At 38.7% G+C, this 19,512-nt stretch overlaps 1 protein-coding gene across 3 annotated transcripts; it reads left to right on the forward strand.

Annotated features, from left to right (window-relative positions):
* Nucleotides 1-4,779: 4,779 nt before the first annotated feature.
* LOC113298306 (protein bfr2-like) lies at nt 4,780-9,296 on the forward strand. 3 transcript variants are annotated; one of them, XM_026547007.1, is made up of 5 exons: nt 4,780-5,400; nt 6,341-6,528; nt 7,156-7,828; nt 7,912-8,630; nt 9,236-9,296. In XM_026547007.1, the coding sequence occupies exons 2-3, from the start codon at nt 6,389-6,391 to the stop codon at nt 7,607-7,609; spliced, it is 594 nt and encodes a 197-aa protein (XP_026402792.1). In that variant the 5' UTR covers nt 4,780-5,400; nt 6,341-6,388; the 3' UTR covers nt 7,610-7,828; nt 7,912-8,630; nt 9,236-9,296. The 3 variants fall into 3 exon arrangements, with proteins under 3 accessions (XP_026402792.1, XP_026402793.1, XP_026402790.1); XM_026547008.1 differs by having other exon boundaries at nt 6,407-6,528; XM_026547005.1 differs by having other exon boundaries at nt 4,780-6,528.
* Nucleotides 9,297-19,512: the final 10,216 nt, after the last annotated feature.

Here is a 19,512-nt window from a genome sequence, read left to right on the forward strand (position 1 = left end):
CTTAACTATGCGTACCCATTTGCATACTTGAGTGGTTAAAGTTCTAAAATAGGTTTGTTCATGAACTAATACATTTATATAATAAGGAATGAATTCTTTGCAAATCGTGGCTATAATGTTCATGAATTGATTCGAGTGAATCAAACCGATTTTCTTCAATTGTGTTCTTGTATATTTCTATGAGAATATAGCAATTGAACAACTCTATAACTATTTTCATTTGAGTCATTTGAACTAGTTGTGATTAAGATGAATAAGGTTGATATGAGAGTGTTCATATAGCTAACTTCGGTTAACTACTGTTGAGACAACCTAGTGTACATGTTTAGGTATGGTTACTCAAACCTAAATGAAGGTACATTTCATTTGTGTATAACAAGCTAATTAAGTTCGATCTAACGGTTGAAAGATATTAGCTTGAATCTAATCAGGTTTTCATCTAACGATGAATATTGAATGCTTTGTTACCAAGGTAACTTAGATTGCAAACCCTGATTTGAAAACTATATAAGGGAGAACTCTAGCAACTGGGAAACCTAATACCACACCTCCTGTGTGATACTAGTTGCGACTAGAGTCGATTCTCCTTTAACCTTAGGTTTTTCACGAAACTCTGTAGGTTAACGACTTGAAGACTTCATTGGGATTGTGAAGCCAGACCCAACTATTTTCTCTGTAGTTGCGTGTTCTGATATTACTTCTACTATCATGATTGAGTATTATCTTTCCTAATATTTACTTGAGATTTATCTCCGATAGGTAAGATTAAAAGTAGTCACAAACATCTTCGTCTCATCGTTTGTGATTCCACAATATCTTGTTTCACTTCCATACGATTAAGATTATTGTGAGGTGATTGATAATACTAGGTTGTTTTTCGGGAATATAAGTTCGGTTTATCAATTGGTTCTTGTGTACCTTGATTTATCAAAAGACTGAACAAAACTCGTAGGTATTTCTGTGGGAGACAGATTTATCTATTTCAATAGACTTTTCTGTGTGAGACAGATTTGTTTATCAAGTCTTCGAATTTGGGTCGTAGAAACTCTTGGTTGTGGATGAGATCAGCTAAGGGAATCAAGTGCGTAGAATCCTGCTGGGGTTCAGAGATGTAAGGAGCACAAATGTACCTTGATCAGTGTGAGATTGATTAGGTCTCAATTACATTCCAGTCTGAAGTTCATTGGTAGTAGGCTAGTGTCTGTAGCGGCTTAATACAGTGTGGTGTTCAAAGCTGGACTAGGTCCCGGGGTTTTTCTGCATTTGCGATTTCCTCGTTAACAAAATTTCTGGTGTTTGTGTTATTTCTTTTCCGCATTATATTTTTTATATAATAGAAATATCACAGGTTGTGTGTTCAGTTCAATAAGTTCTTGAATCCGACCTTTGGGTTGTTGATTGAGTTGATTGACACTTGGATATTGGTTTGTGATACCGTCCAAGTTATTTCTCTTATTCAATCGGGCTTGCAAGTTCCTATTTGTTTGATTGCAGATTGAATTGATAAATTGAGATATAACTCTTTGGTATACTTTTCTATAAATTGAGTCTGACTGTCTAGTTGATTCTCTTGAAAGTATATTGAAGTTTCTCTATTCAGATTTCCGAAAGAAATATTGGGTGTGGTTGTTAGACCCCCACTTTTTCAAGAAGAGAATGAAAAACCATCTTTTACAACTACGGATGATCAAACGAATCTTTTCCAAAGGAAACTTTAAACCGATTCCGTGAGAAAGATCTTAAAGAATACATATTTCAGTCACTTGACAGGAAACTTATACTTCTTCAAAATACTATTGTAAAAGTATTAAAAGAAGTTTCTTATCTTAAAAACTGAAAGATCATTTCTCAGTATAAACAAAAATACACTCCAACCCAATGAAATCAACTCAAAAAAATCAGATAAAAGAGTTGATGATCACTTCTGGAAAAAGGTTCCACCTCATTCATGTCAAAACAATCTCTGTTTACAAAAAGGTAGTTCCCCTGCTGAATGTTTCCAGGATAAAGGGAAGGAAATAATTTCTGTCAAACAAAACAATTAGGGAAGATTTCCAATAATTATTTCCGATGATCAAGATGATGTGCATAATAAGGAAATCCTTATAATGAGAAAATCTTATGAAAATCTCATTAACAGAATTAAGAGAGATATATCTATCTCTGAAAATTCTTACATCAGTTCACTTTCTTCTCATGATCCAAATCTCATTGCGATTAAGAAAGGTCAACTTTCTGGGAGAAAATATGTTGGGCAGAAATTTCCAAAGAGAAACATGAACTTTTTTTCTGATACTCATTGTAAGCAAGATAATGCTTACTCCGATACAACCTAGTTATATGGAGAATGTGCACCCTCATCCAAGTTCGTGCTCATAAATTTTGGGATGAGGAAGCACATAAAACGAGAGCACATGTTTTTTATATTTGAAAAATCTGTGATAATTTTTGGATAAACTGCGAATCCATCTTGTCAGAAAAAAATTGTTCATGTGTATCATGATCTTCCATAATTAGGTTTTATTTGAAAATTTTGAATTTTTAATAAACCTTCCAGCACCTAGTTTGTTTATGCTTGAGAATCTTCTCTTCTGATATAAGATTCACTCAAACTAGATCGAAGTATCAACGGGATCTTTAGAATTGTTGTTAGATCTAAAGACATATTGTGATAATACATTGTTAACAGACTCCGTATGTGCTTGATTGATCACAAGAGATTCAAGTGGTGTCGCAGGTTTTGAAGATAAAAGAAGATTTGAAAACGAAGAAGATTTCATATTAGTCTTCCTATGTTGTGAATTGTGTGCACAAAACTTGATCGGTTGGGATCCAACTAGAATCGATTTATCTTTGATAGATTCGATTGATTAGTTGCGAGAGATCGACACTCTCTATATTTCTCTTTGAGATCTATATAGATTGAGTGTGAATCTAAACTTGACTACTTCGGTAGTTATTGAATAGATTGATCTAACCAGACAAAGCATTTTATTAGATTAAACATAAGAGCCTTTGTCAACGACTCATCTATATCTTGTAGAAAGATTGATTAGAGTGGTTACCAAACGTATTCTTCCTTTGATGTTTGGAATATGATCCAAAGGACTTGCTATTCACGTGCGTAACTTTAAAAGTCGAAGGCGCGGGGATACTGAGCGAAGTAAGTAGCTAGGGGTACTCTGCTTGGTCTCAACTATACGAAGTTGGTATTAGATTTTGTATAACAGCTTAATTCTGCGAGTATTCAAAACTACACTAGGTCCCAGGGTTTTTATGCATTTGCGGTTTCCTCGTTAACAAAATCTTGTTGTGTCATTTACTTTTCTATTCCACAATTATAATTATTTTTTATTATAATTAAAAGTAAATTACACTTGTACGTTAACTTCGTGATACTTGATAGTGATCCTATAGAGTTTGGTGATTTCCGAACCTATTATCAAGTAACACACTTTGTTGTTGTATTGTCTCGATCTTTTATCCATAGTCAATCATACAAGTTATCTTGTTGTCGTATTGTCTCGATCTCGTATCCATAGATGATCACACGAAGTGTGAACTGAATTCTGTAGAGGACTTATCGGTTGAAATAAAAGGATTGTGGTGTATTTGGGTACCCTCGTCTTTTCACATACTACATCCGCTTCAAAAAAAGAAGAAGGCTGGTTTCACGTACAAATTGCATATAAAACCAACCTATTGTTTTGAAACAGAGGGAGTAAGACTTATCTATACACAATCGTAAAGGAGAAAAAAAGATAAATTTAATAGCGTGTTTGTTTCAAGGGTATGAAATGCTATTCCGAGGTAACTGATTCCAAACTACATTTGGGAAAAAAATAACCGCAGGAATATGATTTCCCTAGGATTTAGATTCCCCCAAAATGGAGGAATAGGAAACCCATGTTGGATTTAGATTCCCCCAAAATGGAGGAATAGGAAACCCATGTTGGAGGTGGGTTTATGATTCCCGTTCTCGGGGAATTGAAACTTTTATTTAAAATGAGAATTTTACCTATTATATGGATATTTATTATTTACGGATATTTCAACCATAAATTCAGTTATTTTTCAAATTTACACACTTAAATCAAGTTTTCAACATATATTGTGTTACTAATCTTAATTTTAGGTAGAGTTTTCACTTATCTTAATTTCTTTCTAACGATTTTATATAATATATTTGTACTACATAAAATTATTTTAATGGGGAAATTTGCGTTACCTTCCCTGTCGAAGATCATAATTTGAGTTACCTCCGCTACAGAAATAAAATGAATAAAACCTCCTCTCGTTACGTATTTCATCCAATACCAGTTAGCTGAGTCACCAATTTTATATATGCCGCCGAAAAAAAAATGAAAAAATCAAACTACCCAAAATATTCTCAGTTTCTCCGGTTCTTTAAACCCAAAACAAAAAACACCCGGCCACATAACCGCCGCTCTCACGGTCGAAGAAATCCGATGGGGAGAAATCAAACAGAAAGAAGAAAAAAAACAATCTTACTGCTTGACAATTGTGGCCGCCATTAATTCCATCAACTTCCCGAGATCACCAGAAATCAACACCTTTAATCCCAGATCCATGCTCTTGTTTTTTTGCTAATACCCATCTCAATTTCCCAGCAACATCTCTTATTACTTCTGTTTCTTGATCAAATCCCCCGAGTCATCAATCCATTACTTCCCCATATCCCCAATTTCTGCCTTGCTGAAAACTCAAATCCATCTTTATTCGAAGCTATGGCCATGGCAACACATACCCATCTGCTCTTGATACCAGCAGATCTACAACCACCGACACCTTTGTAGGTTAAATAATCGAATTCCATGAAAACTTGGTCGACTTTATCTCAGTTAATACTAGTATTTAAGATCATATGAAAAACCTCAATTAATTTCCTTTTTCTCTCGTACAGCCACCGTCGATCACCTTTTCTTCTCAAAGTTGTTGTGTGTTTCTCAATTGAATTTCGAACGAACCAAAACAACAGTGAGCCTAGATCCCTAATTTGTTGTTGTCAATTGCCTAAATTTCAGCCGACAAACGAGCCCGATTTCAACCCAATCTGTATTTCCTTCTTAGCTCTCTAATATGCAATCTTATTCTTCATCTCCCAACCCATCTGACCTTCGAACTCTCAAGTGTTCATCACCCTGTCTCAATTGAAAACAGCTACAGATCCCCTTCTTCACCAGCAGCAACTGATGAGAAAGAAAAGAGAAAGACGAGGATAACTTGGACATTTCACCAAATTTTTTTACTTTTTTGCCACGTGTGTAGTACTGCCATGTCACCTAACTGGAAAACCAACAGAATATATAACCAGAGGAGATTTCACTAATTTTATTTCTGTAGGGGAGGCAACTCAAATTATGATCTTCGGCAGGGGAGGTAACGCAAATTCCGCCTATTTTAATTTATAATACATATTTTATATCTTGGATGAGATAAATTAAGATATCTATTTTAATAAGGATATTATGAATAAAATACGATTGGTTTTAATATAATTAGATTATGTCCCATTCCTAATCATGTCGTAACCAAACATGAAGTGAGGGAGTGACATTCCTTGAGAATCACATTCCATAAGTTACATTCCCAGGAATCACAATCCCTTCCATAACCAAACACACTCTAAATTTTGCGACTCACTTTTAACCTTGCTAATTCAACAAGAGATTTAGATGATGATTAATTTCGCAACTTTTTCGGATTTGAGTTAGAAAATCCAAGCTCATTGTCTTCCATAGTGTTGTATCCTAAATTCCTCTTCGTTTTTTTCTTCTTTTGTGAAAGATTCTGATACCTAGTTTATTAATTTTTTTAGATACCTAGGAGTCTGTGTCTAATGTAAGAGGTCGATTCTGATTAATAGCTCATAAATTATTGAGTAAAAGTCAAAAATAACTCAGTGTTGTCCGGTAATTTGGGATATAAATAGCGATGGCACGTTAACACTGGGTACAAGAAACTGGGTGCCACAAACTATTTTTTGTATCTCGTTTTATGTCAAAATTATCTTGCAGTATACCCGGTTTTTAGAATACGTCGTTTAATTGGGAGCCCCTAAAAATAATTAGGGGCCCTGACCAATATGTTTCCCACACCAAAAATTATAGGGGCGTTCTAAAAGGTGGCGAAAATACTATTATACCCTTCTCTAATAACTAAACTAAAAATCGTATTAACCCTTAATCTAAGGCCCCCAATTTCATTTCCTATCAAAACTAAAAACTGTTCCTCTCCTCCCATATTCCTCTCTCTGCTCTCTGCTCTCTCCTCCTCCATTAACGACCCAATTTTTTTTCTTCCAACCGATTCATCGTAGTAATCGCGATGCGAAAACTTTAATCGACGATTAACTTCTTCTACAAACATGGCACGTACTAAGCAGACTGCTAGGGAAGCTCTTCAGATCCCTAATTTGGTGGAGGCAGTAAACACTAGGGTTTATGTAAAAGGAGGGACGAAATCAAAAAAGGCGGAATCGGAGAAACATATGGCTCCAATCAGAAGGTATGTGAACTAAAATCCCATAATCTAACTCGGGTTTGCATTAGATTTGATATGTTGATTGAAAAATTAGGTTTTCAACCGGAAAATTGCAGTTACAGTTCAAGGGTCGTTACTCACGATGTGTTTATTCCCTGACGATTTTTCATCTGCATGTTGCTCTTATGAAAAATCGTTAATGTATAGGCTGAAGGGGATAACGACCCTAGAGCTTGTTTTGCAAAAAAATTTCCCTAGATTAGAGTCGTCCTTTTAGTATGTACAATGTTGACGACTCTTGATGACGACTCGTTTTATAACTCAACGACCCTATGCTATGCAAAACTACCTTTCTGTCCAAAATAATTACATGGTCGTTAAGTTTTATATATAAACCATTAACGATTTCATGGCATGACGACCTTTTTTTATATCCTAACGACTATGTACTAAAAAAAACTTCCTCTCTGTCCAAAAAATTGATATGGTCGTCATCTAGAACCATCAGGGTCGTCATCTAGAACCATTAGAGTCGTCATATGTGTTGAAGGGTCGTTCATATTTATCATATTTTGATTGACGACCCTAAATCTGAGACAATGAAAATGATGTCTTATTGGTTTATCTTTTTTTGTCTTTGGACTATTGTAGCAAGACGAAAGATAAGAATCCCCTGATAACTCCTCCTTCAAGACCTTCCCGCCATGATAAATACTTACTTGCCGGTCCATTACACGGAAAACGTCCAAGTGAGGTAGCCTTCTCTATCCGTGAACCCAGAGATAAAGGTAATGAGTCTTCGGATTCGTCGACTTCATCCTCTCCTGTTGTGTCTGCTTCTGGCAGCGATGAGGAAGAAGAACAAGAAGAAATTCTTATGAGAGGTGAATATGCTGTTGATGAGGATGATGAAGATGGTATTGATCGTAAAGGTGGTGATGGTCAAGGTGATGGTAAGGAGGATTTGGAGACTGAGGAGGAGGAGGATGAAGGTAATGATGATGCAGAGGAGGAGGATGATGAGGAGGATGATGGAAATGGTGGTGGTAGTGGTGATGAGGAGGATGATGGTGATGATGGTAAAGGTGATGGTGGTGATGAGTAGGAGGAGGAAGAGGAGGAGGAGGAGCAGCAGCAACATCCGGATGTACAAGCTAAGAAGAAGAAGTCAGGTCCAAATGCACCCAGGTCGAGACACATTCCTGCCCAACATTTGCAGCTGGAACGTCTTCGTGGTGGGAAAGCTAGAGGAGAACCTAAAGATGTCTGCGAATTTCTATTTGGATATAAGAGCAGTTGGGCTCGTACCATCTATGAGATAATCGTAACAACCGAAACTTTGCTTTTCATATGATTTGTTGATATTAAGTTTCTTATTTATGAATATTAATTGTTTCTCTTTTGTAGGATCATAAGAATGTCACACGTCTTTTTAGACGCCAATCTTCATATGTAATAATGTCAAAATGGCCACTAGAAGGTGAATGTGCAAGAGTGAGAGAGATTGTTGAAAAGTCAGGTTTGTATGCTGGGGTTGAGAAATCCATCATTATGTATGACAAGGTGGAAGTATCATGTTTCACCGAGAGGTTTTATGGTGAAACCGATACATTCCTATTTCTTTTTGGCAAGATGGCAGTGACTCCAGATGATGCAGAACATATTTTAGGGTTGCAAATGGAAGGAAAATCAACCGGTGACAAGTTCAAGAAAAACCTACCTTGGAAAGAAATTTATGTACTCACCTTGAAGTTGTTTGGTTGGGATGAAGCGACGACATATGCGCAATTCGTCCCGGGAAAGAAGTACCCAAAGAAAGAATTCAAGCTTAAGCCCCTTAGAAAGATGTATGTTGGTTCACTTAAGAAAGGCGGAGACAATAATCTCCTCTCTGATTTGGAAGTTCGTGCTACGGCGGCCGCATATCTGTTGTACGCCCTTGGTTCTGTTATATTTCCCGATAATAAAGGAAACAGATTCAGCGTCAACCTTCTTCAGCCTTTGGATCCATTGGACGAGGTGAGTAGGTACTCGCGGGGGACTGCCATAGTGGCACATTTGAATGCACATCTAGCAAAGCCCGGGAACGAACTTCTCAAATTAACGGGAATTTGGCTCTACTTCAGGTAATTGGAGTCATTAGAATTGTTTGGTGCATGTGTGTATGTTGATGGTGGATTTTCAACAAAGGACAAAACCGTAAAATCATGATATTGCATGTTTCTGAGTTGGCTTCAGGCATGTGACGATTCATATTTTACAAAGCATGATGAATACGTTTCCTGAAAGGCCTCCACTAGCTGAGCGTTCAGTGCCACGCATTTCATCATGTCCTCTATGTAGAATAATGTAGTAAGGCGGTTCTCCGTAAGATTGAGAGCAACAACGCCTTCAGGACGTCGGTGACACTCACTGTTCCCTGACTACATGAGAGAGACCCGCCTCTACATAGAAGAACGATTGGGCGGTTCTCCATATATTGAGAGCAACAACGCCTGCAGGACGTCGGTGACACTCACTTTTCCCTGACTATGTAGAGAGACCGTGTACAGATCCAGGCGGTTCTCCGTAGATTGAGAGCAATGATGAGTGCTAAAAAGTGCATATTTCTATATCTTTTTCTTGGCAATTAACTCATCTTTTGTGCTCTAATTCTCCATTTTATCCCATATTCTGTATTTTCATTGTTTTCAAGAATAAATACTTTTCTTAATTAATTTTGTATTTTTAGGTTCTAAATAAAGTTTGGATGGAATTACGGAGCGAAAAGAGCAGAAAAGTGGTGGAAGCCGAGAGGAATTACGCAAGGAAGCCGCGAGGAATGTTGTGCACAAGACCAAAAGGCTAGAAATGGGCTTAACAAGGAAGAATTGTTCTTAAAGAAGATATGGGCTTGGCATACCCAAGGCCCCAAACCCTCACCCAAACCCATTTCCAATATCCATACCCGTTTCCCTTTTTAGACGTCAGATTGGATCATCTCAGCATCCAACGGTCGCATCATCTTCGTGCATCGAAATCTGAAGCTCCTGTCAAACACTATAGCACCTAACTCCATCTTGAGCCGTAAGTTTCGTTGTACTTCCGCATCCAACGGTCGCTTTAAGCTTCCTTCCATCTCGCCGTTAGATCGATCCATCACCTCCACATCCAAAGTCTCATCCTCGCTGTACATCCAACTTGATGTCCCCGCTCAGCACCCGAGCACCTAACACCTATACCCGTCAGCCAAACAGACCTTACCCAATTTTCCATCGACCACCTTCTTCTCCATCTTCTCCCCCATCCCTCTGCAACAGATCCACCAACTCCATCGCCACCACACCCTCGTCTCTGCCAGCCACCAAATTCCACCAAAACATCACAACTACTCCAACCACTAAAACCCATCACCCCCCCCTTTCCATCTAGCTCCCTATTCCATCACTCTCTCACGTTTCTCTCCCTGAAACCCTAAGCGTGGGAGATTGATGAAGTAGGTAACCTAGAGCTGAAATTGACGCATGGAGGAAGTCTAGGAGAGGCAGACGCAAGTGGGTAGAAGTGTATGAGTGAAATTCGAGAAGTATGGGTAAGATTTCGAAACCCTAACTGCCCTGATTTGGGGGAATTTTGGGATTTTTGTGTAGGAACCCTAATTGATTAATTTGAGTATAAATAGAAGGTGTTTTGTGCTGTTGTGGGCATGCCTGGATTAGCCAGAGCACCCTTTGGAGGCCTGGATTAGCCAGTGCTCTCCACTGTTAGGTTTTGTAATCTTCTGTTTTAATTCCAAGTTTCAATTTCAATTACTCTTTATGTTTATCATGTTTACAATTATTGTCAATATGTTCTAATTACTCTTGCTAGGGCTTAGATGAAGCCTGGAGACCTTGTTGGGTAGCAAAATCTTAGTGAACACTCTTGTAGGTTTAACTGAATTAGGATGTTAGTGTTCTTGGTGATTGAAGTCACCTGTGATTGAGTGTGCTGTAAGAAGACACTCAATGCTAGGGGTGAACTAGAGAATTTAGGGACTTAACCATCCACATTTAACTAAAGTAGGGAAGTTATGAAGCTTAGGGATCAAACATCACCTGTGATTGAGTGTGCTGTAAGAAGACACTCAATGCTAGGGGTGATGCTAGTGAGCTTAGTTAATTAACTCTCTATCTATGTATGCCCTGTATTATAGGAAGGCATGAGCCTCCACCTTTGTCCATTAGGGACAAGAGCATAAACTAGATTGATGCTGCCTAGCTAGGCCATAAGGTGAATTCAAATCCCCTAGTGCATTTACTGCTTAGCTTCTCTGCCTTAGGTTCACTGCCTTTGTTTCACTGCGACTGTTACCTTTGCTTCATTGTCTTTATTTTACTTCACTGCCTTGCCTTTGGCTACTGCCTTTGTTCTCTGTTAAGCTTAGAAAACAGTTTAGGAAACTTCAACTTACACACCCTAGTCTCTGTGGATTCGACCCGTATTTGCATTGTTCTACACCTCGACACCGTGCACTTGCGGTATTAGTTTGTAGGTCTTTTAGAAACCTACCAAGTTTTTGGCGCCGCTGCCGGGGACTGGTGCTGTGTAGTTGAAAAAAAAAAAAATCAAAACAAAAAAACAAAAAAAATTTGCTCTTGTTTTGTGTTTTCAAATTTTGCTGTAACTTAACTTAGCTATATTAGTGTAACTGTCTTCACTTAGCCCTGTAGTTGTAACCCAGTTGTCCTGTAGCATTTTAGTACATAATCAGTAGTCATTCAGTCCATCTGTAACTTTTGTTCTATAACTTGTGCATCATTTAGTTATATCTTGCTCTGTTTACTTAGTCTGCATCTCTACATTTTTAGCTTTGCCATGTAGCTTGTGCTCATTAGCTTGTTAGTTTTGTTGCAACTGCACCTGCATTCATTCCATTTAATCATTGCATGTCTGTCCTGTATTTTTGCATCTTAGCATCTGCATCTGCATTTCATTCCATTTCACTGCATCTGCATCTGCATCTGTAGTTTTTAGCATTTTAGCATCAGCATCTGCATCTGCTGCACCACATACATCATTGCATATTTGCATCATTGTTCTTGTATCTTTTCCCTGTGCTAGCATGCTAGTGTAGTTGATATCATTCTGTTCTGCAACTGTAACAATATTGTTGAGTGCATTTGGATACTTTGCCACTGCAGCATTGCAGTTCTTCAATTTTGCTCACTTTGATATTCAACTGCACTCTTCACCTGAACTGCACTGCTTTATGCAGTTCTTCATTCCACTTACACAATTCCCTTCCTTTTTCTGTGTACTGATCACACACATTTAAGTGTGCAGGTAGATGGTGATGTTGCTTAACTGGACAGCAAGCCTAAGAACTGGAAGAGAAGAAGAGAAAGCAAAAGAGAAGAAGAGAAAATCATGGTGTGGCTAGGCTTCAACTGAACAGTACCTGAAAAGCTGTTGCTAGCAGCACTGAGAACCAAAGGCTGTTGTTGTTTAGCTGCTGCTGTGCTGCTTTTGCTGCTGTGGAATAGCTGTTGTGCTGCTGTTGCTGCTGTGGAATTACTGCTAGCTGCTGCACACATGTTGCTGCTACTGCTGCTGGTAGACCAAGGCCCAAGCTGGGCTGCACAAGCTGAGGGAAGGAGCAAAACAGTAAGCCTAAACTCAAAACAGTTTTGTGGGCTTGTATGAATTAGTGTGTGTTTCTGTTTTAGTTCTGAGGGCTTGTAATTTAACTGAATAGTGGGCTTGTTTAAACCAGAAGCTGGGCTTGGTACTTAACTAAACTTTGGGCTTCAAAACACAACCCAATTGCACCACTCTCACTCTGTTTGAAAACCCAACTGGGCCCCTGAACCCAGTTTGTGGGCTTGTTTAAATTTTCTTTGGGCTTGATTCTGGGCCAAGTTTAACTGAATTCTGGGCCTCAAACAAAGTAAAAGCCAAAGATCTCTAAGCCCATTAGCTGGGCTTTTTCCCTAAAAACCAAAAAGTTTTTTCCCATTAAAACCAAAAGGCTTTTTCCCATAAAAACCAAATGTTGTTCATTCCCTTAAAAACCAAATTTTTCCCAAAAAGTCCAATCCCATTAAAAACCAAATTTTCTTGTATAGAGTCTAGTAGATAGTTTCTTAGTTAAATCTTTTGTTTCTTTTGTACATATTTTGCTAATCCAATGTGACTCTTAACTGAAATATGTTGGATTTTTGCCTTGAATAACGGAGTTCTAATCTTGCTTTCGCCGACATCCGGGTATTCTCTTTCCTTTTTCCCTGCTCAGCATGGTCCTATTCGTATGTTGTATTATAATTTTATTCATCTTTTGAAACATTGAGGACAATGTTTAGTTTAGGTTTGAGGGTATAGAGTAGATACCATGATAATATGCCATAATCGAAAAATTGAACTCTTCCTTTTTAAAAAAAAAATAAAAAAATAAAAATCATAAAAATGGAGCTCATTTACCTTGAAATGTTGACTCTTGTGCATGTATGTAAACATAAGGATTCTTAGTCTAGATATTTAGGCACCCTGATTCTAGCACAATTCACATGTGATAAGAAACTTGCACGCGCACGATCTACCAATACATGTATAGCCTCGATCTTCAAGGTGTTTGATAGGAAGTTAGATTGCCAATCACTTTAGAATACTGAATGAGACTTGACTAGATTGTTCTTTGGTTGGCTGGGATAGAAGTTGGAGGATACGTTAAGAAAAGCAACCATAGAATTTGACCGGATGCATTCGATAAGGGCCACCTCTTGCTAAGAGTCATGTAATTATGTTTTTCTTTTTGTTCATGTATCAAAAGTGTCACTATGTTGTAAAGATCAAAGTTATTTCTTAAAAAATAAAAAAAAATAATAAAAATCAGTAAATTCAGAAAAATCAAAAAAATATCAGAAAAAAAAATCAAGTATTTATTCCATGTTTTTTCATGTTAAAGACAATAGTTCTCTCTTGTTCCAAAAATAAAAGAGAGTAATCAATGTAAATAAGAGTCATGTAAAGAGTCATCTTTTTGTTGTAAATAGTCTTGTAATAAGGAAGGAGGGTGCAGCCATCGATGTATAACGCGGGTAAACTGAAATATCACCAACTCATTGGGTGAACATTCACAATTCTCGTAAAGCCGGACAGCTAGCTTGGCTTAGAATTCGGTTCTTAGCCTAAAAACTATCTCTTGGTGATTAGTAGTCATAACTTCAGGTCATTCTAGAAACATGTGTAGATACACTTTACACTCTTATCACGTGTCTTTAGTTGTTATCAGTGCTAGGATTGTGCCTTTGATAGCTAGATTGACATCTCCATTTTGCTGTGAGCTTAAACTGTCTTGCACATGTCACATTTCATGGAATCTGAGCTTATATTTTGTCCTAGAACTTTGTAGGTACGTTCTAAGCAAACCTTCACGAGACTTCAACTCGTCCACTAGGGACACTTAGTGGTTTAAAAGGCTTAGTGCATACGCTAAATGCATTCGAGAGACCAGCGACAGTGGTATAGGTAGGATTTCCTTAGTTTTGTTTTACTTGATAACAAGTAAAATTCAGGTTTGGGGGTATTTGATGAGTGCTAAAAAGTGCATATTTCTATATCTTTTTCTTGGCAATTAACTCATCTTTTGTGCTCTAATTCTCCATTTTATCCCATATTCTGTATTTTCATTGTTTTCAAGAATAAATACTTTTCTTAATTAATTTTGTATTTTTAGGTTCTAAATAAAGTTTGGATGGAATTACGGAGCGAAAATAGCAGAAAAGTGGTGGAAGCCGAGAGGAATTACGCAAGGAAGCCGCGAGGAATGTTGTGCACAAGACCAAAAGGCTAGAAATGGGCTTAACAAGGAAGAATTGTTCTTAAAGAAGATATGGGCTTGGCATACCCAAGGCCCCAAACCCATTTCCAATATCCATACCCGTTTCCCTTTTTAGACGTCATATTGGATCATCTCAGCATCCAACGGTCGCATCATCTTCGTGCATCGAAATATGAAGCTCTTGTCAAACACTATAGCACCTAACTCCATCTTGAGCCGTCAGTTTCGTTGTACTTCCGCATCCAACGGTCGCTTTAAGCTTCCTTCCATATCGCCATTAGATCGATCCATCACCTCCACATCCAACGTCTCATCCTCGCTGTACATCCAACTTGTTGTCCCCGCTCAGCACCCGAGCACCTAACACCTATACCCGTCAGCCAAACAGACCTTACCCAAGTTTCCATCGACCACCTTCTTCTCCATCTTCTCCCCCATCCCTCTGCAACAGATCCACCAACTCCATCGCCACCACACCCTCGTCTCTGCCAGCCACCAAATTCCACCAAAACATCACAACCACTCCAACCACTAAAACCCATCACCCCCCCTTTCCATGTAGCTCCCTATTCCATCACTCTCTCACGTTTCTCTCCCTGAAACCCTAAGCGTGGGAGATTGATGAAGTAGGTAACCTAGAGCTGAAATTGACGCATGGAGGAAGTCTAGGAGAGGCAGACGCAAGTGGGTAGAAGCGTATGAGTGAAATTCGAGAAGTATGGATAAGATTTCGAAACCCTAACTGCCCTGATTTGGGGGAATTTGGGGATTTTTGTGTAGGAACCCTAATTGATTAATTTGGGTATAAATAGAAGGTGTTTTGTGCTGTTGTGGGCATGCCTGGATTAGCCAGAGCACCCTTTGGAGGCCTGGATTAGCCAGTGCTCTCCACTGTTAGGTTTTGTAATCTTCTGTTTTAATTCCAAGTTTCAATTTCAATTACTCTTTATGTTTATCATGTTTACAATTACTGTCAATATGTTCTAATTACTCTTGCTAGGGCTTAGATGAAGCCTGAAGACCTTGTTGGGTAGCAAAATCTTAGTGAACACTCTTGTAGGTTTAACTGAATTAGGATGTTAGTGTTCTTGGTGATTGAAGTCACCTGTGATTGAGTGTGCTGTAAGAAGACACTCAATGCTAGGGGTGAACTAGAGAATTTAGGGACTTAACCATCCACATTTAACTAAAGTAGGGAAGTTATGAAGCTTAGGGATCAAACATCACCTGTGATTGAGTGTGCTGTAAGAAGACACTCAATGCTAGGGGTGATGCTAGTGATCTTAGCTAATTAACTCTCTATCTATGTATGCCCTGGATTATAGGAAGGCATGAGCCTCCACCTTTGTCCATTAGGGACAAGAGCATAAACTAGATTGATACGGCCTATCTAGGCCACAAGGTGAATTCAAATCCCCTAGTGCATTTACTGCTTAGCTTCTCTGCCTTAGGCTCACTGCCTTTGTTTCACTGCGACTGTTACCTTTGCTTCATTGTCTTTATTTTACTTCACTGCCTTGCCTTTGGCTACTGCCTTTGTTCTCTGTTAAGCTTAGAAAACAGTTTAGGAAACTTCAACTTACACACCCTAGTCTCTGTGGATTCGACCCGTATTTGCATTGTTCTACACCTCGACACCGTGCACTTGCGGTATTAGTTTGTAGGTCTTTTAGAAACCTACCAAGAAACAACGTCTTCAAGACTTCGGCAACTCGCTGTCTTCTGACCATACACCTTCGGAATGGGTATGACGCTTTAACTGGATAATATCCCTTCTGTAATAGATTAATTATGCCGTGACATTTACCACTGAATTCCCATAATGATCTATTATTGCTCCTATTCCATGGTCGAATCCACGACCTGATCCCATGGAATGGAAATAACTATTGCTCCTATTCCGTGGTCGAATCAATGGCCTGATCCCATGGAATGGCAATAAAAATTTCTCATATTCCATGATCGAATCCACGACCTGATCCCATGGAATGGAAATAACTATTGCTCCTATTCCATGGTCGAATCCACGGCATGATCCCATGGAATGGAAATAAACAATTGTATCATCTTATTATTCCGATTTCATGATCGCATTTACGGCTAATCTCATGGAATGATAATAGATAATTTTATTACTCCGATTTCATGATCGAATCCACGGGTGGTCTCATGAAATGGTAATATTTAATTACTCTGATTCTATGGTCGAATCCGCGATCCCATGGAATGGTAATATTCGACTCTATTATTCCGAATTCATGGTTGAATACACGGCTGATCCTATGGATTGATAATAAACAACTACTCACTTTTATTACTCTGTTTCATGAATCATTCTCCACTGAATTTCATAAATTAGTAATAAATACTCAACAATCGGGCATCTGGATCATCACCGAGTAATCCCCATAAAATGGTGCAAGTGTACTCGACAATGATGCACGACTGAGCACCCGGATGCACAAATGAGCATTCAAAAATATGGACAAATGAGGAATCCTACGCAAAACAGGAGAAAAATAACAAATAATAATAAAATAATAAGAGGCGCCCAGGGGCCGAGCCCACCGGCCGGCCGGCCGTGGCCAGTCCCATGCCTCTTCCATTATTTTTCCCTATTTTGTTATTTTCATGAACTCATGAAAACTCCTAGATTTTAGCAACTTTCCTTGTTTGAGCAAAACTCATGAATTCTCCATAACTTCATGGATTCGTGAAAAATAATATTATAAAATAAGGAAAGGTGTGTGGGGCCAGGCAACCTAGCCGGCCGGCCATGCCCAAGCCGTGGCCGGTCCCACACCTCACAATCCCTAGATTTTTATAATTATTATTCCCTAAACTCATGAAACTTCTCTGTTTCAACGAAAACTCATGGATTCTCCATAATATCACGGTTTCATGAAAAAAAAATAATATAAAATTAGAGAAAGGCGTGCCGGACCGGGCAACATAGCTGGCCGGCCATGCCCTAGTTGTGGCCGGCCCCGCACCTTGCAATCCCTAGTCTTTTATAATTATTATTTTCCTCAATTCATGAAACTCCTTGGTTTGAGCAAAATTCATAATTCCTTCATATTTTCTCAAATTTTGCTCGAATCATGAAAAACTAAAAGCCAACATGGTCACATGACCGGCTAGCCTCTCGCGGAAATTTTAAATGTTAAAATACTATTATTTTACTATTTACAAAATGTTGATTAATTGAGCATACATGCTCATTCCAACAAAAATCAAGAATTTCAGTCAAGATGAAACTCTTCTGAAAATTCACAATGTTGCTCGAACGCACATCAAAAAATGCTGAAACTTTCAGTACGGAGACACGGACACCACGACAACACGTGCATGCCTTCGTGACCGACCAGAGTCATCCCTAGGGCTTGCACAAAGCCGGTCCCACACGTTTTCATAATTCTGACCTAATTTGCTCAATTGCTCATATTGGGCCCAAACCTTGTCCAACCAACCTGGGGATTGCTCAAACGGCCAACAACTAGTCCCGTGACCACCAAGAGCCGGTTCCGTGCTCTCTTGGTCGGTCCCCATCTTTCATACCTAGGTTTTATCACCTAATGTTGAACCCAGCAATATATCAGTAAATGATGAAATCGGCATTTAATCATCATTCTTTTACCAACTGGTCGACTCAAGACCCTGGTGCACGCTCACTCGAGCATTCGGGAACCACATGGTCGTCCATCATCCCATGTGGTCGGTCCCTCTTCGACCAATTTTCAGCAATTCGTCAAATTGATGAAGGATTGATCGAAAATTAGGGTTTCGAACAAACGCTCCACGAAATCATCATTTTTGAGCAAGTTCAAACACTAATAAATTTATGTTGATCCAGCAATCAACATCTAAATTAATTATATAATATTCGGTAATCTACAAATATTTTTAATTAATATTTTATTGGGTCACGTCACCAATAAATAATTCGTCGAATTGAGCAATACTTGCTCAGTTGCTCGAATATTGATCCAACTATCAATATTCAGTAATTTATCAGTAATTCGTCAAATCGAGCAATACTTGCTCAGTTGCTCGAATAATCCATGTATATTCAGTAACTCATCAATATTCAACAACTCGTCAAATTTACAATATTTGCTCACACGAGCAACATTAATACTCATGAATCACTGAGCATTCGTCAATCATGCTCGATTCAACAAAACTTAGACTCACTGTCTAATCAGTCAATAACTGACTAATTAAAACACGTCTGCCTTGTAGACTCCACGATTTGTGAGACATCAATCACGTCACAAATGGGGGGATATCACTTAGGTTTTGGTCTGGCGGTCAACGGCACGTGGATTCATCCACGACGAGAAATGTGCGTAAGTCGTGCAAACGGTTGAAGGAGTTAGCAAAGTAGTGGGTGCACGATCAGTCAAGTCTCCACACGACATGGAACTGACTTTACCACGATTTCCCACTTTCCCACTCTTTCACTCAAGAAACCGTCACACTTACAGGGATCAATGTGTTCACTACTCTGACAATATAAATAAGTCTCTAAATCCATGATTGAAAAAAAAAGAATTACATCATCAGTAATCATTCATACAGAATTTCTCGAGTAACTACTCTCAAGAATTCGTCAATCTACCAGAACTTATTCGAACTTACTAGTTCACCAATTATTGCAGAAACCTTCAACACATCCACAATCCTTGATCATCATTGATCTCACACAATTCTCAGCTTCCCTCCTACAGACCAACCCATCACCCTCTTTACGACCGAATTGACTCTGGAACGACCATTGACTTGGTTTAGGCCGAAGTCCTAGGGATTGATCTCTCGAATCTAAGCACTCCCTTTGCAGTGCATCTGTGTAAGGTTAGGCAGTCTGCTCGGTTGAGGAGTCTCGACAACACGCTCGTCTCTTCACTTCCCTAAAAAACTAGCGACTCATTTTTCCCCATCTACAGTGTATTATATTTTGTCCCGTATTTTAAGATTTATTGTATTTTTTTATTGTTTTGGTGTTATTTTAGGTGTGGATTTACGAGCATTTCCCTTCATTGATCAAAGACGATGAAGACGTCGAATTGGAGTCAACATGGGACAATAATAAACCAAGAGGAACCCGATACAAGTTCAGTAGGTCTCAGGATAAGGAGGAATCGCAAAAGGAAGACTTGATAGCCATGCGCCATAAATTGGACAACATGACAGCCAAAGAGGTAAACTTT

This window comes from Papaver somniferum, chromosome 7 (assembly GCF_003573695.1).
Source record: "Papaver somniferum cultivar HN1 chromosome 7, ASM357369v1, whole genome shotgun sequence".
Taxonomy (NCBI): domain Eukaryota; kingdom Viridiplantae; phylum Streptophyta; class Magnoliopsida; order Ranunculales; family Papaveraceae; genus Papaver; species Papaver somniferum.